General features: G+C 37.4%; 1 protein-coding gene across 1 annotated transcript in view; it reads right to left on the bottom strand.

Moving 5' to 3' along the window:
* Positions 1 to 22,445, bottom strand: part of LOC149314320 (choline kinase alpha-like) — a 30,887-nt gene that overhangs the window by 4,428 nt on the left and 4,014 nt on the right. The window contains exons 2-9 of the mRNA XM_089520851.1: positions 18,032 to 18,143; positions 10,090 to 10,143; positions 6,181 to 6,294; positions 5,113 to 5,246; positions 4,892 to 4,996; positions 3,252 to 3,310; positions 2,387 to 2,474; positions 868 to 976 (exon numbers count right to left, since the gene is read on the bottom strand). Coding sequence (XP_089376977.1) covers positions 868 to 976; positions 2,387 to 2,474; positions 3,252 to 3,310; positions 4,892 to 4,996; positions 5,113 to 5,246; positions 6,181 to 6,294; positions 10,090 to 10,143; positions 18,032 to 18,143 — 775 coding nt within the window. The remainder of the gene's footprint in view (positions 1 to 867; positions 977 to 2,386; positions 2,475 to 3,251; positions 3,311 to 4,891; positions 4,997 to 5,112; positions 5,247 to 6,180; positions 6,295 to 10,089; positions 10,144 to 18,031; positions 18,144 to 22,445) is intronic.

Below are 22,445 nucleotides of genomic sequence, written 5' to 3'. Positions count from 1 at the left end.
TTTTAAAATCTGCAATATTCATTTTCAGTGTAATGTTGACCTTAGCAAAGCTTTGCACCCTGAGTTTTGCCTTGACAAAATCTTTCAGGGTCTCTGATGTACTGTAATTCAATCCCTGATATAAATAATATTATTTAGTGTTTGTTGTTGTTAATTGCCATCAAATCAACTTTGAGTTATTGTGATCCTATGAATGAGAGACCTCCAAGGAACTCTGTCATCAACAGTCCTGCCCTGGTCTTGGAAACCCAGGGCCATGGCTTCCTTGATTGAATCTATCCACCTGTAATGAGGTCTTTCTCTTTTCTCACTGCCTTCTATCCTGCCAAGTGCTTAGGTGCATTATTATACATTCACAATTTGAACACAAGTATTGAGGTAAACAAAATATACCCTATGCAATTTTACGAGGTTGCGCTGGAAATTCTTGAAGCATGAAGCAAGATTTACAAAGTATCCCAGAGACTCCAACTTTCAGTGCTTCTCTGCAGTACATTGGTATTGGGACAGAAAAATGTACAGTGATCATACTCTGTATAACAGTGGTTCTCAACCTGTGAGTTGGGACTCCTTTGGGGGTCGAACGACCCTTTCACAGGGGTCACCTAGGACCATCAGAAAACACATATTTGAATGTAGCAATGAAAGTAACTGTATGGTTGGGGGTTGCCACAACACGAGGAACTATATTAAAGAGTTGCGGCATTAGAAAGGTTGGGAACCACTGCTGTATAAGAAAGTGAACTTAATTAAGCTATGAAGTTTAAGCTGAAGATACAGAAAACTCTGGAATAAAATAAGTATTCCAAGGAATAAAATTGAGAAATAAGTTTGAATTTCAAGTTTAAAGACAAAAATCAAGCCTACCTGTTGCTTTCTTGAGGGATACTTCAAGGAGTTTGCTTTGAAAAATGGGTATTTTTCATACACATAGTCATACATCCATTCACAGAAGTGATTTCCAATATCAAACCCTCTGGAATAAGAATAATAAATGTAAAGAACATTTTAAAGGTTATTATAACAATAAAAATGTAAATACTACAGGACTGGCAATATGTTTTAAACGTTAGGCTAGCCACACAGAATCAATCATAAGATCATAGAGTTGGAAGAGACCTCAACCGAACCTTGCAAAGAAAATATTTTTTAAAAATATAAAGAAAACTCATTATTATGCTAAATAACTGAGCTTAACTTGGGACCTTACATATATAAAAGACAAGCTTTGCCATCAGAACTTACCAAAGTCCTTCACCAGAGGCTTTTTATCTAACCTCTTTTTTAGATGCAGTGAAGGCTTTTGCAACTGGCAAATTGCACTATGTTTGTAAGTGGTAAAGAAATGGAATAGCCCATCCTTTCTCAACCTAATGCACTACAGATGTTAGGCTAGACCTTCCACCATACTTGACTATTAATCATGCTATCTAAAGCTGACCAGAGTAATACAGCAAACATCTGGAGTTACCAAGTTGGGAAGGGATAATGAGCACCTGAAATTGAAATTTGTTGTGGATAACGATCAGGAACGAGCAGTTAACTGGCTTTAAATTCCAAATATTAAAACATCTCTATAGTTTGAAAGTTCAGCTTGGCTTATCTGTCTCTCTGGCCCAGGTTAGTTTTGACTCTACATTTCCCAAGTGTTTGCATAGTCCACTGGTATTTGGTTTAACAGATGCTCACAGCTTTGAAAGATTAGTATCCATTCTATGTATCTTTTTAAACTGTGGCACATGAGCAGCAGCTTTATTTACTTGACTCCTAATGGCTACCCAGCAGAACACAGACTGGGTCCATTTCTAGCCAGATAAGCCATCTACGGAGTCCCTTACTACCAGGAAACTTATATAGAGTTCTGCCAGTTTTCATGTCTATAGAAACATTAAAGACATGTAGAGTGCCATCCAACACCACCTATTCCCTTGTGCAACAATTCTACAGCAGATTTCAATGTATGCTATTTCCACTGCACAAATACTACAAGTGAACTAATTTAGTAGTACTGAGATAACAGGTTAGATGAAAATAGACATGCTGTAAGTCAGATTTCTTTCCACATTTTATGAATGAGACACAAACAGGCTAGCTTGTGAAGAATTATTTTTATTCTGTTTCTTAACAGACTGCAAGTGAAATGATGTGAGAACACTTTTAACTTTACTCTTCTTTCCAAATTTAATAAAGTTGTCTGACTTCAAAGATTATACACCAATGATACTTAGTTGGCCTACTGTTTTACCAGACTCGGGCAAACACTAATGGCTCAAAGCAGACAAAAACAAATGTTAAATAAGCAAATGCAATTCAGACAAATTAAACATTTACTAACTTTGCATTTCCCCTCATTTAAGGCCGGCAGAAAGGTTGAGCATTTATTTACCTGTAATTGTAGCTGCTGTATTCAAAGTCAATAAGCATTAGCTTTTGCTTCTCTGAATCTTCTCTGCCTTCAAGAAGCAAAATATTTCCTGTTGTGGGTAGGAGAGAAAGTGAGGAAATTAATTAATCTGAAACATTTATGTAACTACACACAAATATTATGACTCCAAAATATTACTTTGGGCTCAAAAATATTCCATTATCAAAAGAATATCCACCATGACAACAGATGGGGGGCATGCATGCAGGGTTTGTTTACAAGTACTCCAGAGGATATAATCAATGATGTGATACCTTTGACTAAGGACTGGGCAGAGTTACAAAAATGATTTTGACAAAAGCTAAATTATTTTCCTCCTTATACAATGTGTTATACAATATGAATGGAGCTGTGACATGGTTTACTGCACTAATTCTGTATCTCTTTGCAGTGCAGCATTAAGATTCACACCATTCTCCTTCAGGAAGCCTACCACAAACTAAGAACTGCAGTCTACAGTCTAAACCAGAAGCTCCTTCAATTGTAAATTGAAGTTTACAGCAAACAAATGGTTATACTTTGTAAGACACTATCTTTCATTCTTAACTTTGGCCCCATACAGACAGGCCAAAATAAAGCTGCTTTGGATCACTTTGGAGGTATGCTGTTTAAATGATGCATGTGTCCGGAAGCCACACCAAAGCCATGCTCCAGTCTTAAGGGCTGGATTGTGGCTTTGGCATGGCTTCCCGACTCTTAGGATGCATGCATCATTTAAACAGCATACCAAAGTGACCCGAAGCAGCTTTATTTTGGCCTGTCTATATGGGCCCTTTATTTTTAAAAAGATCATGACAATTGCAAAAAGGAAACAGTGTTATCGTACCTTCTTGGCAGTCATTATGGCAAAACACAACTGGAGATGCAGTAGCTTCCAATAACGACCTGGAAAAGAAATGGAACCAAAAATGAAACAGAGTTTCACTGAAAGGGAAAAGCAAATAATATCTATTCAGCGAGTCTGCTCAACCCGGGACTACCAACAGGATTCAGTTCTAAGTACATCACCAAAGTACTAGTTGTCTCCTTTCCTTCTAGGAACACCACTTATAAAACAGCAACTGGCTCAAATCAAGGGGCCTCAGATATAATTCCTCCCTCCCTCCCTCTGCTTTTTATTGTATAAGCATACTGTGGATGCACTGAAGGGTTTTGATGGAAAAGAAGCCTTTACTACTTTTAATTTATTTATTTTTTAGAAAACTTTCAGAATCTGATGCTAGAAGTATTTTTAAGGAAGAGAAAATGTACTGTTTCAGTGTATCCAAATACTTGTTTCTTTACAGACAACTGGGCTGAGAGTTCAGTAACCACTACAGTGTGGACATGTACCTCAATGAATTAAAACCAGGTGTGTCTCAATGATTTCAAATGAGGAACAGACTTCACAGCGGAAGTAGCCAAACATGCAACTCCCTGAGGCTTTGTGGCCCACAACCCTTCCAAATCTCTCCCATTTCTGGCCAAAAACCTGTGATCACCCTCTCCTGTAAGCCCCCAGAAGTAATTCACCATTTATATAGGTTGCAAAGCTGTTTAACATCATTACATACCACTTTTTTTCCTGGAAACAGGAGTGATTTCTGCCCACATCCAAGTTTATTTAGTGGCAATTTCGGTGGTCTGTATGGCCCTTGAAGTGTCCTGGTGCAGAAAACTGATCCCCAAAGCTACAGAGGTGCCCATCCCAGCTCTATACCTAAAACACACTGCAAAGCTAGCCTAGGTTGCTGAAATATCCTGACTAATCTCAGTGAAACCTACAGCCTCAAGGGACAAGGAGCCCTGCTGAATCTCAGCATGTGATCTACTACATTAACTTCCCAACTAAACAATTAGAAGTTACCATATATACTCATCTATAAGTCTAAAAAATTATGCCCAAAAATTGACCCCAAAATCCCAGGTTGACTTATTTATGGGCTAGTACGATAATATGATAGCAGCGCTTTCATATTTCCCCATGTGGTGGAAGATAGTCTCTTTTTCTCTTGCGCCAAGCAGAAAGAGTCCTGAGTTATTAATTTCTTTAAAAGAAACACAGACCCTCTCCCACCGACATTGGAAAGCTGAAGCCAACGTTGAAACAAACAGCTTCAATTAGAGTCTTTCTTGCTGTACGCACACATACACAAACTGAAGGAGCCTTCAAGTTATACCCTCGACTTATCCATGCGTCATGACAAAATCCATAATTTTGGCCCCCAAACCTGCCCTTGACTTATCCATGAGGTCGCCTTATAGTCAAGTAAATACAGTAGTTGCTAATCAGCTGCAATTCAAGTATTTCTTTAGATATCCAGATACATTTACAGAGATACAACTGTTAATGAGATTCAATATTAAAATGCATATGAAGAAAATCCATATATGATTTTCACTAACAGTTACACTTGAAAAGGCCTATTTTCCATCACATAACAGAGTTGTAAATGAAATGTAAACTGTTAAAAGCTGAAACATTACCGTAGTGTTTTCAGTTCTTGAGTCAGGTTGTAACTGAGAATCTTGTTCAGTTTTCTAACACGGGATTCCCTGGTAAACTTAATTCTCATCACTTGATTTAAGTACCTGCATAATGAAATTTTTGTGCAATTAATACTCCTAGGTCAGAGTGCCTACCTACATATGACTCCTACAACCATCCTAAAAGTATTCTGAAAAGAAAAAAAATGCAGTTTACTTACTTCTCCATGGTTCCAAAGAGCCACTTGGGTTCTTTATTAAATGGCATTTTCATACCATGAAATCTTGCCATTTTCTCAGCTATTTCTGCTGATATATCAGGCAGGCTCAGTTCTTCAGTATCTAGTTTTCTACTCTGAAACACACAACACAGTGGAAGTTAATTATAAGAATACATTTCACATAAATTTCAAACCACCAAAACAGTCAGACTGTAGTGACAGCAATAAATATTTGGAATCCAGTGAGTGAAGCACTTTCCTGAGCTCGTTTCAGTGCTATAGTTTACCAGATCTTTCCCTACAGGGCAGAGTACACCACAGTTCATTCCATTAACTCCAACTAGGGAACCGTGCTTGGGATGGAGAACATTTTTACCTCCACCCACCAGATTGCACTGCTCCTCCAAAATGAAACAGTTAGCGACACTACTACTAGTTTAATTTTCAGACAATTCAGGCATTTTTTTTTGGGGGGGGGGATGGAGAAATACAGTCACATTAGCTATTCAAAGCAATTTCGTTGAAGGCTTGCAAAATAACTCCCTGAATTTTTAAAAGAAACCTTTGGGGGCATGGGAGTTTGGAAAATGTCCTGGGGAGATTTAAGTGCTGGGGCTTCACGCAGCTCACATCTGAATTAGCTGATGTGCTATAAAAATATTAAAACCCGAGAAATTATTTCCATATAATCAAACCTAACTATAAAATGAAATTACTATACACTATTGCTTGTTGTTATTGTTTGCCTTCAAACTATTTCTGACTTATGGTGACCCTAAGGTGACTCTATCATGGTGTTTTCTTGGGAAGATATGTTCAGAGGAGGTTTCCTATTGCCATCCTCTGAGACTGAGAGTGTGTGACTTGCCCAAGGTCATCCATTGTGTTTCTTGGCTGAGCAGGAACTCTCTTCTCCAGAGTCACAGTCCAACACTCAAACCACTATGTGGCTCTACATTATACACTGGCAAATAGTTTATTTGCACATCTGTATTTTTTAGCAATCCACACAGACAGTGGTTACAACTACCACCACCATACTAATGGCAGCTAATAATTGGCACTCACAGGAATGAATTCCTCCAGACGGCCTTGGGGAAAGATTCCATAGAGTTTTGGTCCAAGCGCTCTCTCTGCAAGAATGGCAAACATAACACTCTCCAGAACAACAGCTTCTGCCCCCTAAAGAGAACAAGGAAAATGAGACCGGGACAAATATAATATCTAACACATGTCAAAAAAAAAAATCTTACAAAGAAATACAAGTCAGTCCAGTAAGATACACAGTCTTATGATATTAAACTATTAGGATCCTGTAGTGTACTGTTTCATTGAAGGCTTGCTGAATATCTTTATTGGAGGTGAAGCTTCAATAACGACATTATTTAGGTCCACTGGCAATTACCATATATACTTGTGAATAGGTCAATCTTGTGTAGGTTCTAGGGCCAAAATTCTGGATTTTTATATGACCCGTGGATAAGTCGAGCATAAAACTCGACATGTAACCATGCATGTAAAGGATGTCCTACTTCTTAATCCTGTGTCTTCCCAGCCTGGCTGTCCCCTCCGGAGACAAATGAGCAGGGAAGAGGCTTGGAGAGGGAGCTTTCACTCTTCCTGTGTCTTCCCAGCCCGGCTACCCTCTCTGGAGGCAATCAGGCTGGAAAAAGGCTTGGGGAGTGGACACTTGCTCTCCGTGCCATCTTATTACCGTATTGACTTGTGTATAAGTCGACCCAGGTTTTTGGGTCAATTTTGCAGTATAAATTTTCTGACTTAAACATGAATATATACTGTATTTTGATATAAATACACTAATTTCCTTGGGAGTGTGTTATTGATGTTCACTACAGTTTACCACTTTAGTTTTAGGAAAACATAATAAAACTTTCTTTCTAAGCTATTCAGTCTTCACATTTGAACCTCTGACTACTTGTTAAACAACAGGCACTTTGTACTTACTGCAAGCTGATGTTCTGAATACGAGACAAATGGCCTTTTAGAATGCAACTGTACATATCAGAACTTATAGAGAAACTCAAATTACACCCCTCTTATGCATATGCATGCAGTATCATTGACAGCATGCTGTAGCAAAGAAAGTGAAGGAACTAAAATAAGGGAAGTCAGGTCTACTAAAAATCCACCTCCGTGAGGCTATACCCTTCCTCACCTGTCATTTGGCAGCAGCAACCACCCCGCACTCTTCATATTCCACTGGGAAGAATCTGCTACAACCTAAGAAGACTAGACTTACTGCAGTAACCCAGAGATCCTTTTCATCAGCCATTCCCAGACTCTGGAACGACCTGCTGGACGAGATCCGTCAGATCACCACCTTGGATACCTTAAAGAAGGCTATTAAGACGGATCTCTTCCAGCAGGCCTTTCCAGACTAGAACACACCTGCTAGCTTTATGTACCCTACCAGACTCCATTTTAAATTTTTATCTCATTTTAGTGTATTGTATATTAATGACTTGATTATGTTTTTATGTGAGGGGGGAGGGTGGGAGATTATGGAATTTTTAATCTATCTCTTTTAATTGTACCATATTTTACTGCTGTAATCTGCTTGGATTCCCTGAGATTAAGCGGAATATAAATAAATATTATTATTATTGTTATTATTACTCCATCAGTGCTTTTATAATGACTAATTAATGACTCAAACACCTTTCAAAATGGGTTGGAGAACATGCTTTAGGCAATCTAAGATGAACTGTGTTAATCTTTAACTTCAATATTATCAGCCTAATTCAAATTGAGATTTCAAGATTATTCCTTCAGTTTTACTTGGACAACTACAAGCATTTTTATTGACCAATGACTGAGTGATAGAATCTAAAACCTTTTCAAGATCAACTTTTATTACCCAGAGCTCTCTGGTTTATGATAGACTTTCTGGGCTAAAGTCCTTTGCAGTCTCTTTCTTTCTCTTGAATGAGGCAGTTAGTTGGCAGCTTCTGATTTCAAATGGATTTACGTTTGCAAAAAAACCTGTTCCAGCTTTCTGTAAATCATGGTGATAGCAGTTACATAGAAAAACAGTTGATGTACTATATGTGTTTATAGCATGGAACTGAAGTAAATAATAGTATGCTAGAATTACCATATATATTTGACTAAGTCGACCTCAGGGCAGATTTTGGAGACAATGTTATGGATTTTGATATGACCCTTGGATAAGTCAAGGGTAAAACCTAGTAGCATGTAACAAAGGATCTAAAAGATGAAGCAGAGGAAAACAATGCCAAAGAAATTACAAAATTGCAGCAGGTATAAGTGCTTGTGTTCATGCTGAAGGCTGGATGGATGAGAGAGCAGAAAAGGATCAGTGTTTCCAGGACAGATTACATACACTCTTTCCTTTCACCAGAGGATGACCCCTTTTAAAGTAAGTTAAGTATAGTACATACATTGACCTGTAGACAAGCTGACTCAGGGGTTTTGGGTTAATTTTTGGTCTAAAGTTTTTAGACTCATACGTTGAGTATATATATTAGATCTAATACAAAATCTACTACTACTGAAGTCAAGTCACTTCAACTGTTTTGTATAAAGATATTGCCAACTATTCTTACAATTAAACTCTTGTATGAGCACAGACAGAAACTGCCCCTGAAGTATATAAGATAAACTGTAATGCCCTTCACAGGCCTTACACTGTTGGTTGTCATTGTAACCAATTTTATGGGGTGTAAAAGAAGCTGACCTCCCCTTGGACAAGAACTACAGAAGATAAAAATCCAAAGAAGTGTGGAGAAGGAAATACACAAGTACTTTCAATAAGCTGGGGTATCATAGAACCATCTGAGTATTTATGGCCATGCTAATATCCTGAACTCTAATCATGTTTTTGTTTGGATTATGAGAATGCATGGATTATGAGAATGCATAGATTATGAAAAATCTGTTCAGAAGATCGTCTGTTATGTCACTGCTTTTCTTCAGTCTATTTGCTGTGCATGACTACATTTTTCTGTTGCAGCCCCTACTCCATGAAATCTTTCTCTCTGGACTATTTGTCACACTGTTACATCAACAGTGTTTCCTCAGCTCCTCCTATTTCCAAAGGCATCTCTGCTACGTGAGATACACTTATGACAGCCAAATCAAGTACCTGATAAATTCTATTAGGACTTCAATCTGTATTTAGATTACTCTACAAAACAGGGTGACTTTTCAATATAACTATACCACTACATGACGGATCAGGAGTCACCTTATGCCCCTCCCTACCCATACCTACAGCTTTCTATCTTCCATCCAGAACACACCACAATGCCTCTACAACCAAGCCCTACAAAAGAACCACATCTGGTTCACTTTTGACAAAGATTCAAAACATAATGAGCTATAACAATGAAAATTCAATTAATCATGATTCAAGCCATAATGAGTTCAATGAGCCTAACTAATTATAGTTTGGGCAAGTATACTATAACCTGGGCAACTCTCTCTCTCTCACAGCCCTTTAGTAATATAACTGTCCTTGCTCATAGCTGCATAATGTGCAACAGCTACTCATCTACAGTCCACATAACAAAGAAATAAAGGGATCAAACCCGGCAACAAACTCAGGCATGAAACCCACTACAGCAGTTAACATCAACCACAACTTCAAGGACTCATACACCTAAAAGCAATGCCCTTCTGCAATCCTGAAGAAAAGGTATGTGTGCTTTGAGAAAATGGTGAAAATGGGTGTATAGTTTTCTGTTTCTCCTTATGAGCTGGAGAAAAAGCTCTGGTAATTTTGGAGTTAACAAGAAACAGGCTTGGGAAAACTCACTCATCTTAATAGTAACATATTAGCCAAGAAAAACCTTCTCAGAAGGGAACTAGACAGAACCAAACTACTGAATTATGCTTGTTATTATAATATTACTGCAAGCATTTTCCTAGTACTGTGAGTCCTGGTATCATATATGATGTGTACAATAAGGAAAGTTTTTAAAAAATAATACTTACTTGTAAATCATTTTCCTTTTGGGCCTGTCCAGATCCTCCTTTGTTACAGGACCTCTATGAAGGAGAAAAGTCAACATTTACAATGAGAAGATGAAGAACAACATCAGCATCTTGCAGCCACCACAATAAGGAGAGTTAGGAAAGCCAACTATATTTAGAACTATTGACTGGGCATTGATCTGAAAGTACCAGACATCTTAACACAACTCCTTTCTCATTCCAGAAAAGACATCACTCCAGATGTTTCAAAAAAGGATGTGCCATTGAATTCCAATGTATCATATTCCTGCCTATAGTAAGAGAACCAAGAACATCTCTAGCACGAGATGTGGGTACCTGCATGACTACAGCAGGCAAAACTAAATGTTAATTGTAGACAGAAGCATCCAGATTAGGGAGATACAACTGAGGTTTTACTATAAACAAGTTTTTCTGCAGAAATATAGCACTTTGAAAACAAGCTAATGTATAAAACTGGTTTAACCATAATTTTTTATCAAACCTTAAAAAAAAGAGAACTTCTTCCTTTAAGATATTTTATTGATACATCTTATATCACTTCTCAAAGCAACATAAGCAAAACAAATTTATTCTATATTTAGTGGACTGCAGTGCGCTTTTTAATACCCTATCACAAAGCATTTTCAAAGGTTCCAAAACGTGCTGCAACTGCTGAGCTCAATGGCACATACTTTTACTATTAACTGCACCTATAAAATGCAGCAGGGATGCAAGCTCTGTAGTCCATTTAGGATTTCAAAGCTATGAAACAAACAAGTCTGCCAGTTCCATTCAGTAGCAATATACTAAGGCTACTAATGCTGTGCTTCTCTAACAACACCCTGCTTGAAACCAAGCCTAAAATTACTAATATTAATGAAGATAATGGAACTGACAATTCTGTTTGCTTTAACATTTCATTACCAAAGACCAACTGAACAAATAACCAGCACTGATTGTTTAAATATTAGCCAAGTTACAGACTTTCTCACAACTTACTTGCTTCATCTTGAAATAAACCATTTTCCACATTGTAGTAGTAATTCTTTCCATTAAAATTAGCAAGAATATGTAAATACTATTTTAAAACTAAATTCCTTCCAACAAGAGCTTATTTTCTTTAATATTCACAAGACAAATTTACAAGTGCATATTAAATTGTAATGGTACACACAAAAAAGATATTTATCACTGCCGCTGTTTTCTCTCACTGACTACTCCTTGAACAGCATTCAAAGTTGCACATCATCCAGAAGTATTTTCTGTTTGATGCTCCCATATGATGGTATAATCTATCAGAAGCAAACTGGATTAGAGAGGTTTTACCCTGGACCTTAACAGAAACTACTTTTAACTTATTAGGAACACACAAGTACTAGAAGACTGGCCAGTATTTTTGTACTAAGGGGCTGTGCAGATTGGCATCTTTGGCTGGCCTGAGGACGGAGTCGGGCGTGGTGTCCACATGACGCATGCCCCGACTCAGCCCCCAGGCTGGTGTGACACCACACCACACAATGTCACAGCGCCCTTTCCAGGGAGCAAAAAGGAACCACTTTTTGCAGCTCTTTTTTGCGCTGTGGAAAGGCCAAATCGGGGCCACAGTGTGCGGTTACTGCAGCCCCAATCTGACGAAGACAGAGACGGTTGCAGGCTGCCCCTAAGTTTCAATTAAGTGCCTAAAAAAATTTAACTGCATCAACTGGATTCTCTTTTAAAGAGAAAATGTAAGAGAAACAATATCCAAACACTACCATAAAAGGAGAAGTGTATGTGATTCCTTCTTTCTCTCTTTGTCTCAAAAGGGACATTGTGTGAATGAGGCGCGACTGCGTCTAAATAATTGTTTTTAAGATTCAATTTTACCAAAGTACTCTTTAGGTTACCTGAATTTACTTTCATGCTCTGAAAAGCAGGTGCAGCACAGCCTTTTTTGCATAACCAAAAAAGTGTAGGCAAATCATCAAGCACACAGGTATGTTAATGCTAATAAGAGATATTGCTGAAAGTTTGTTTCAAAGATTCCTGAAGGAAACACCAATACGCCCACATTTTGGATACCAGCTTAAGTAGCTAGAAATCCACTTGCTGACTTTTTAAAACAGGACTCTTATTGTGCAGAGTATGGCCAACTTCCAAGGAGATTACAGGAAAGACACTGTATAGTTTTTTACCAAGAACAAAGATAATAGGGAACTGTGTTGTAGGAAAATGCTGTTGTAACTGTTTGATACCATAAAGGAGGGGCCAGAAGTGAGGAAGTATTTATTTAATAGGTCTGTAATTTTGTAAAATCAAGCCTTCAGACTTTTTACTAAATGTAAGCTGACAAACAGAAGAAAGGTGGCCTCTACATATGTGGAAGTGTTACCACATTGTCTCTGATTGCTCACAACAGGCCATAGCCATCTGGTGAAACAACAGACAATGAAAAATAAATAGACTGTATTTTTATGGTAGAAAATATGAAAACAAATTGCTGTAACACAGGAAAAACAGTTAAGATGTGAGAAATAGTTCTGTTGCTATTATGGGACAAAATGTATTTGGTAGCACAGTAAGACTTTAAAAATGAAAATTAACTGGAAGAGTAATTCAGCAGCCAAAACTATTTAGTAATATTAACTGTAACAACTTCATGCTGGGCCATTATGTTTAATTTTCCATCAATGAACAGCAAACATTAGGCAAAAAATAATTCAGTGACAATATGAATGAGCAGACAGCATACTCAAAATATAAAGCTGGTTATTTTTCACTGAGTTGTCATGTAGCAACAAACCGTGTGTGTGTGTGTGTGTGTGTGTGTGGATAAGACGAGATGTCTAACCTCATATGAAGACTGAAACTCTAGGCCTCCAATACTGTACTTCCCATACTGGTACATTAACAGCCAAGTACAGTCTTCGGTAATAAACTGAGAGGCAATCTCTAACGGATCAGAAAAATCAAACTTGGTATGCTTACTCTGTAGAGCCTACTCCCCCCCCCCCCCCCCCCAAATTATGACATGGCAGATTCATATCTAACTTTTACAAATAGATTAATGTTGTCTCTGGCAATTTTTTGAAATCCACTTCTATGTTCTATTCCTAAAATACGTTTACAGATGTTGTAATGTAGGGACTACCTTATACAGAACTAGAGACTGGTAATTTTGAATATCACATCAAGTAAGGAACAATAAGACGTATTACTGGGCATACAAAAACCAAGAACATCCCTAATCCCTTTTACTTCTGATCAAATTACCATTCTTTAAAAGGAGCAATAGGAAGAAGTGTGTTTAATGCACCATTTTGGCACTGATAGCTCCCATTTAAGAGTGTAGATATTTTTAAAATTTACAAGGCAATTATTTTCATCATAGTGTCACACTCTGAACCACAAAGAAATTAAACCCGTAGAGAATGCTCCAACTTCAGAGATCTCATACTATACCGTGAATCGTGTCTGTCACCTGGAAACCAGAGTGCTCTAGGCACGATCGCATGGACAAGCCTGCAGCAGAGAACACATGCACATACAACTAAAATGGTACATTACCCCTCAGATGACCCTTAATGCCACCCAACAAAACAAATGTCCCCTTAACAGGATTTCTGCTATCAGGCTATCTGCCAATAAAAGGCATTTGCAGTTATTCCTTGCTACAAGTCTTTAAAATAAAAAATCACATCAGTAATGGAGTATTACAATTACAGGATTCCATAAATTTTTTTCAGTTACCATCAACACCACAGAACTGCTGTCAATACTCCTAATTTTGTTCTCTACACAAATGGAATGACAGATACTATAGGTATAAAAGTAGTCATAAATGCTTCCTATTTTAATGCAATATTTTGCTTTAGCTGTTAGTAATAACAATGTTTACACTTCAGCATCAGAAATAGGGCATGAGCTGTTATTCCTAGATCTCTATTATTTGGGCAACTGAGGTCTTCTGTTACAATTAAGTATTACTTTAATACAGTGAATGCATCATTCCTGTGTTCCTATATCTAAATTTTGGTTTAGCTGTACAAAAGCAGAAGCTTTATTTCAATCCCAAATTCAAATTGCTTAGATGCCTTTGGGATTTTGAGACCAATAACAGTTTCTTCACTGAGTGGAAATCATTTTTAAAAACAGATCTTTTCAGGCTAAGCAGAGGGGACAACAGCAATTCTAGTGATTTTCTATGCAAAACAGGATTGAACTGCTACTAGAGATACATGTCCTTTCATTTCAGTTTTTCAAAGTCAGGGAGAGGACAGTGAAAGGTAGCATGCACATTTCCTTTTCAAGCTCAGTAATATTTAATTAGAACCTCTGTTCTTCAAAAGTATGTGTGTGTGTGTGTGTGTGTGTGTATATGTATATGTATGTATGTCCTTTTTTTTTAAAAAAAGTAGCTCAACTGTATAATAAAACATTCTTTTATATGAGCAGTCTAGTGACAATTTCTTTGACACATTTTTTAATGCAGATCAGCCCGACTCAGTTCACAACACATCTTCATAAGACAGCGGCTTAAAATAAAAGCCATTATGAATTAGTCCCCATGCCCTTTCTTCATAGTAGTTTTAGCCAACTTAAACAATTCATATTTAACAATCTGTACTGACATTTGTGTCTTCCAGAAATTTAGGACAAGCAAACTGGAGTCATGTTTAGTGTACTGTGTTTTGTTTTTTAAAGTCATTTCAGTTGACATACGTAGGACTTGTAGGTATTTTCCAATCATCAGTTTAAAATGTTGAACAAAGAAGTTGAAAAGATGAAACTTTGTTCCTGAGAGTACATCTGTATGAGATAATGACAAAAGTAGCTTCTTCATATACTTGCCACATAAAAGAACTTAAGTTCTAACTAAAGTGTTTTGCTTAAACAACTAAAATATGTCCCTCCTTCAATTTAAATTACCATTCAAATGGTAATTAAGGATCAGCCATAAGAGTAAAAAATGTGCACCTGCATTTATAATTAGCATTTCTATAAGCTTTAAAAACATTAATAGCACTAGAAGCCCTTCAATATTATTCAATATTATTCCTATGTATACAAGAAATGAATAAGATCTGAAAACATAAAAATACAGTAAGATCAGCTTGCTTATGTATTAAAGATTGATCTGGAAGAGACAAATGTTTATACTGAGACCCTGAATATAATCTGAAAGTTTTACCTTGGGACTGCCTCTACTTACTTAACCCTTAGTGAACTGCACCAAGAGCAGTCATTTCACTGCCACTATGGAAATAAAGGAAGTTAGATATCTTAAAAGATCTTAAATATGAAGAGAAAAAATGGTTAGGATGTTAATACTCAAATGACTGGCCGAACTAGACCTTAAAGAAAAATCTACATCTTCTGTGTTTTTTTCATAAAAAGATAAAGAAAATGGGATATTTATGGAAATAGGATGTGCCCATATCCTGATTTATGATTTTCCAGGCCTGGATATTTAAAGTACATGATTACAATGAGTGTGGTAGAAATTCCACAGGAATTAATCCCAAAATCCTGAAAACATCACTTTAATTTTTCCAGACAAAAGGTAGCAAATAATTGCAATGCACTGATTTCTATCTTTACTTTATAGACTGCTTTTAAAGTTTACTTACTAGTATGTCAATAGATAGTAAAATCAATGATGTGGATTACCAATGGACTAATTAAATAGTCATTGCCACTTTGACCAAGTTTAGCTGCTAGTCCTAGTATCAATATTTCAGGCCATTGTTTCACTGTAATATGCTGCTAAAATAGACAATAGAAAGCTACATTTAAGCAGTAACTTGATCACAGGTTTCCAAATCCATTATTTCACACCCTGTAGCACAGAACCCAAGATTCACACGTGCAACCACAAACTGTTGTCCCAAAAATACTTTCTGTGTGTTCCAAAATACCTATATGAAAGTCCATTAGTTATAAGAGACTGAGTACAAACAGTCAGAGATCCCTTGGAACCTAAATAAAATGTGGAATAGTCATGGGTGGGGAAGTTACAATGAAGGATCACCATAGGAAAGTGACTTGTATGCATTAAACATCTAGATGTTTAATGTATTTTTCTAACCCTCATCTGTCATATCAGTACTTGCTGTTTCATATGGATGAGGAATGCATCTTCTCACCTTTGACATGGCATAAGGGAAAAACCCTTTCTAGCAAAACAGAGTTCTATATACTACTACAAGCTCATGAGTGTTACCGCCAATGCCATCGTCAAACTGAATTATCACACAAATTAGATGGATTGTACAGCTGTCTTTCTAAACAGCTGCAAACATGTGACTCAGTACATGTGTAGAAAGCAGACAAGAAGTTTAAGATAAATGCAAAATTATTGGGTAAATTCATAGGAATAAGAACTGGATTTGTCTATTAGTTGCATAACTGGCAACTCCAGATAGTGTCAGTGTCTACAACATGCACAGCAAAGACTTTTAATACAAGTGTAATGGCACCCAATAGTATAGTCATACTATTAATGTATTATCTCATACTATCAATGCTAGAACTAAAGAACATTTCCTAAGAATCTATTTACAGCCATATTACACTGTATATTTATTTGGAGACAAGTCTCAGTGAATTCAATGGGATTTACTGTTAAGTAAATGAATGCAGAATTATACACTTATAATGTAAATTTTGTAATTGAGTATACTTTTTCCTTTTTTAAAGAGCCATAATTTGGTTTATTATTGCAAGTGCAATGTCTGTGTGTGTGGAATCCAAAGAATACCGACAGATCACCTTTACAATTTGGAGGTGCTTCAAGATCTACTTTTGTCATTTGATGCCTCAAATGGCCTCTATGGCATGGAGCATCTTTCATCAGCTTTCAGATGTTGCAGGTGATGCTGCCAAAGACAACCGGGCTACAACCGGCCATGCTCCAGTAGCTCCAAGACTGGGTATTATAGCCCACTGTATTGCTGGTTATTGCTGAGACTGCTCAAAAAGTGCCTGATTCGAAATGATTAAATGGGATCTACCACTAAGAATAAGTTGAAAATACATAACTTTAATCACTTCCACTCTATGTTTAAATATAATAAATATAATGCAAAGTCTTAACTCCTACTGTTATAGTCTTATACAGTCATTCACCAAAGTACCTAAAGGAATGTTTGCCCCGACATCAGGGTACCTATAAACCTCTGTTCACCTTTGAAGCTTTTCTTCATGCCCTTCCAACTGAACTAACATGGACTTGAGAGGTTTGCCTGACATGCACATAGTGATCTTTTTAGCGTCATGCAAAGCTATTTTTATATTGTAAGATTTTCAATGTTTTAATTGATTCTAGGTGCTGGTGGACATTTTTCATGATTCTGAGCATGTGTTTTTATTCTGCTATTTTTTTGGGGGGGATAAACTGAAAATAGCAATATGGCTAAAGGAGGAAAAGGAATGGCGTAAATGGGTAATATAGCCACAGTGACCTGCTTCCCATTTACTATTTTTATTTTCATCCTTCCATACCAAAATATATGAAACTGTCAACACTTTTACTACCTGTTTTGTTAAATTAGCAGTAGTAATGGCAAGGCACAAATTTTGTAGGAAAGGAGTTCTGAAAATTTATAAGCTACTTGTATGCTCAACATTAATGATCCAATTCAGTTCCAGACCATAAACTGTAAATTTACTACCAATGTTCAACCCAAGTCTGTAAAACAGAGAAGACAGTAAGTAATTATTCTTTTGAATATTTAACCTATAGGTAACTCTTGCATATATTGGCAAAACGTGATAGCATACATCATACTATATCTTACCTATAGAAAGCAGCACAACTTCTAAGCAATAAAAAAGAACAGTTCTAGAGAGAAGAGCCTTCAAATGTATAAGAAAGTATGAAGACAATACCTTATTATAGCCTTTCAAAACTATTCTAATTCAAGATGTTTAAGTATTTGCCCAACCCACTAAAAATACTCACCATTTGTAGAATTGCACCATATAAACGAAGAAGAACTGTGCGTGGTTCATCTGCAACAGTCTCTATGGTATCAGGTAATGAGCACTGGAACAGCATGTTGCTGAGGCCTCCCCTGGGACAATAAGCATAAAATTTAATCATAATATGAAAACACTCTCTTCTCAAGGGAATGTAGCTGTTCATATTCCAGAACTATGAATGAGTCAATTGAACTTGTGAGAGCTATTCTACAACCTAACTTTTCTAATTATCCAGCTTTATTAGCAATTCAATTTTCAATACAAGTTTTTGAACTTAAATGTAACAGTAAACTCTAAAAACTATATTTAAATATTACTTTACTACCATTTAGAATCCGTAACACATTTTACCAATATAATGCAACTGTGATGCAATTAAACCCACTGTTTCAAAAATAGATGTCAGACAAGATCCTAATATGTACAGTGCATAACATATATTAAGTATACTTGCCATTTTTTTGCAAGTAACTTGGCACACAACACATAGGTCTAACATCATGAGGTATGTTAAATTGAAGCTTAATGAATCGGTTGTCTGCATTTATGCCCTTGAATTATCTTAAGCATTCTGTATTTTGTCTATAACTAGATTTTCCCCTTAAATATTAAGGCAGGACATGACACCAGGAGAGTCAGCATAATGTAGTGGCTTGAGAGTTGGACTACGCGCTCTGGAGACCATGATTCAAATCCTTGCTCAGCCATGGAAACCCACTGGGTGACCTTGAGCAAATCACTCTCACAGCCCCAGAGGAAAGCAAAGGCAAAACCCTCTCTGAATAAATCTTGCCAAGAAAACTCCATGATAGGCTTGCTTTAGTGCTGTCGTACGTAAGAAATGACTTCACATTGGTTTTGAAGGACTGCACTTTTAATGCACTGCTTATACAGAGGGGGTATAAATCTGAGCGTACTTTTGTCACTGTAATTTGAAAGAGGTCTTTTGTATTGTAAATTGCCAATTTACAGGATTGTAGCTTTAATTTCTTAATTTTTTTCAGATCACTAATAGAACCCTATCAATAAAAAGTTTCAAGGCTGAACTCTGGGTCGTTATGAAGTTCCTATTCCTACAGATGAAAACTCCAAAGGAAATCCATGATAGTTATGATATAAACATTGAGTTACAAGTGCACATCATACTCAATTGTAAATAAGTAGTATGCCAACTTTCAGCATGAAGAGACCAAAGATGCAGCAAGGTCTGGTAGGCCTTCAACATTGTCAACTCCTGAAATAACATGTTTTTCGTAAACTGGCAAATGAATCTCAGCTAAAACAATTGCTGAGACACTAAAGATATCCCAGGAATGCATTGGATTTATAATTCATGAGCAGTTCGTTATGCAGAAGCTGTCAGCCCAAAGGGTGCAAAAATGTTTGAATGCTGATCACAAACTAAATCAAGTGGGTACCTCCTTGTTGATTTTGAGCATTTTGAGTAATGTAGTGATAATTTTTTGGAAAGACTTATCGGTGCTGATGAAACATGGTTGCATTACTATGATCCAGAGACCAAACAACAACCCTTACAGTGGTGGCACTCAGGTTCTCCACAAGTGAAGAAATACAAGTCTGCAAGGTCATCAGGAAAGGTCATGGTCAAGATTTTGGGGATCAAGAAAGTATTTTGATGACTATCTTCAGTTAATGTAGAATACTACTCTAATGTACTGTCCAGTTAAAGGAGGCATTGAAGGAAAAACAATGAGGAAAGCTGTGAAAAGGTATCCTCTTTTTGCAGCACAATGCACTGCTGACAGGGATGGCAAGATGGATGTTTCGAAGAATTTGGGGTTTAGGGTTTAAGTGCATAGATTGTGCTCCATCTATTTCCTGTTTCCAAATCTTAAAAAGAGTTTAAAAGGCAGGCAATTTTTGGATGATTAAAAGGTGACATCAGCAGAGCAGTATTTCAGTGGTCATATATCAGAGTGTTTTTTGGAAGGGTTAAAAGAACTTGAGAAATGATGTGCCAAGTGTGCCGAACTTGAGGCTGCATATGTGGAACAGCACATAAGCTTCATGGCTCTATGTCATTGGGCCAAAACACACTGCAAAATAATGAAGTGCCCTGGCTTAGTGCTATGGATTCTGGGAACTGTAGCTTGTTGTGGCATCAGGTCTCTGACAGAGAAAGCTAAATGTCTCACAAAACTTCAGTTCCCAGAATTCCCTAGAATTGAGCCAGAGCAGTTAAAGTGGTCTCAAATTGGTTTATTTATGCAGTATGTTTTGCCTCATTCCTTTCTTAACTGGGCCAAGAATTTTTCAGCACCCTTCGTATTCTGCTCTTGTGTCTGATTTTTAAAAAAGCATAAAGTGCACTGCCTCCAGTTGCTGGGCTGGCAAAGAGCCATCTAAATGCTGATCCTGCCCTGTTCAGGCCAGAGTTCTGCTCTAGACTCCACATTTCTAGAGATGGAAGACTGTGCCTCAAGAAACTGCCCACCAAACTAGGCACCACACATCCTCCTACTGCAATTGTTATATGCTGGGGCTTCGTTCTAAGATCCCCGTGGACCACAAAATCCATGGATGCTCAAGTTCCATTAAATATAATGACATAGCAAAATGGTGTCCCTTATAAAAAATGGAAAATCAAGGTTTGATATTTGAAATTTATACTTTTTTGAACCTTTTCAAACCGTGGATGCTTAAATCTATGTATAAAAAAATCCATGTATAAGAAGGGCCGACTGTACATCTCTTCTGTCACTCAGTTTCAGCAATCTTTATGCACCGAACAGGACAGCTGTGGCAGTTAGGAGGAGGTTTGGGTGGGGTTTTCTTTTTGAGGCAGTCAAAGCACACTGACTTAAAATCCCCAGCACACTAGTGTCTCTTAGATATCATTGTTTCCAGTAAGGCCCAAAAGGGGAAATCCCAGCTACAGTTCTCATGTGCAAGAGCAAATCAAGTTCATTTATTATTCCCATGCAATTCAATCTACATCGAACTTTCTAAGCTGTACTTCTTACTGATCTCACTTCAGTATATGTCAAATTGGAAGAGGGGGTCTGTGTATATCAAACAGGGTTGTGGTCCACAGAACATGCATCTGGAGTGTTTTTGCTCCTTCTCCATTTGGGCAAAGTGAATAAGCAATAATAACAAAGGACTTGCCAGTTACTTGTACTGTTGACAAAAATAATGGCTCAGGATACAAAAATATGCAATTTGTGTCATCTTATACACGTGATTCATACAACAGAAACAACACATCCCTCTTTAAAAACAACTCAAAGTATATGTAGCTGCTCATTAGCATGTGATGTCAGCTCTCATTAGCATGTACTTCCCCCCAGATTAACCCTTTGTGGTTCAGGGGAAGTCCCCAAATGACTGGAGGGCCCAGTCATTACAACAAATAACAGTAAAACTGACAGCTCTTTCTATTCCTTTTGCATTCCTTCCCCCAGAGACAGAAAAGTCAAGGTTTGATAAAACGAGGGACATGGACAGAGCATCAAGTTTACAAAGACACTGCAAGAAGAATCTCTACCATGTCAGCTTGCCAAAGTTAAAACTGCATGCTTAATGCAAACATGTGTAAGAAACCCCTGCTATCTCCTTCTATACAGGAAAGACAGCTTATGCGGGACACTATATACCTTTGAGAAGCAGAATGCAAATGTGCTGCACCTTTCCATCACCAATCTTCCACCAACTTCTTTCTCTGCAGGGTTTAAGATATGAGTTTACCCTAACTTAGTCAAATTTGTAAGAGGAAATTTATTGTTGATGTATGCCTTCAAGCCATTTCAGACTTGGCAACACTATGATGAGGTTTGCTTGGCAAGATTTGTTCAGAAAAGGTTTACTTTTGCCTTCCTCTGTGGCTGAGTGTGACTTGTCCAGTGGATTTCCACTGCTGAAGGATTCAAACCCTAGCCTCCATAATCATAGTCCAATTCTCAAACCACTGCACCATGCTGGCTCTCAAGGGAAAGTAGTGGGGAGAAAAACATACCCCTCATACTACCCAGCCTTCAAGTACAAGTCTGTTCTTGCAGTAGCAAAAAAAAGAAATGCCTAACACATTCAAAATTGTAAAGCATTGTGGAAGAAAACTAAATTTGCCCCTAGTCATGGCTGAACCTCAGCTGTAAATCCACTGATCTTGAACTACCCGTCCAGAGGAAGTTAAGCATTTTTTCTGCTCCATGATGAGACTCAAATAAAATTAATTAAGACCTAGACATGCTTCTTCTTTCAACGGCCCAATATTCATAGTTTCAGACAGAGGTAGGAAATGTCCTCCAGACCAGTGCTACTCAAAATGATGGTCCTTCCATTGGTGCCAGTCTCCAAACCATGGGCTGCCAGTTCCAGGAAAATTTCCAGTAAATAAAGAATCAACTGTAGCCAATGGGGGCAAATAGAATACC

The sequence above is a fragment of the Sceloporus occidentalis genome, unplaced genomic scaffold (assembly GCF_023333645.1).
Source record: "Sceloporus occidentalis isolate IW3139 unplaced genomic scaffold, rSceOcc1.0.p SCAF_4, whole genome shotgun sequence".
Classification (NCBI taxonomy): Eukaryota; Metazoa; Chordata; class Lepidosauria; order Squamata; family Phrynosomatidae; genus Sceloporus; species Sceloporus occidentalis.
The sequence above is the reverse complement of the archived record's forward strand: the minus strand, read 5'-3'. Positions and strand labels throughout refer to the sequence as shown.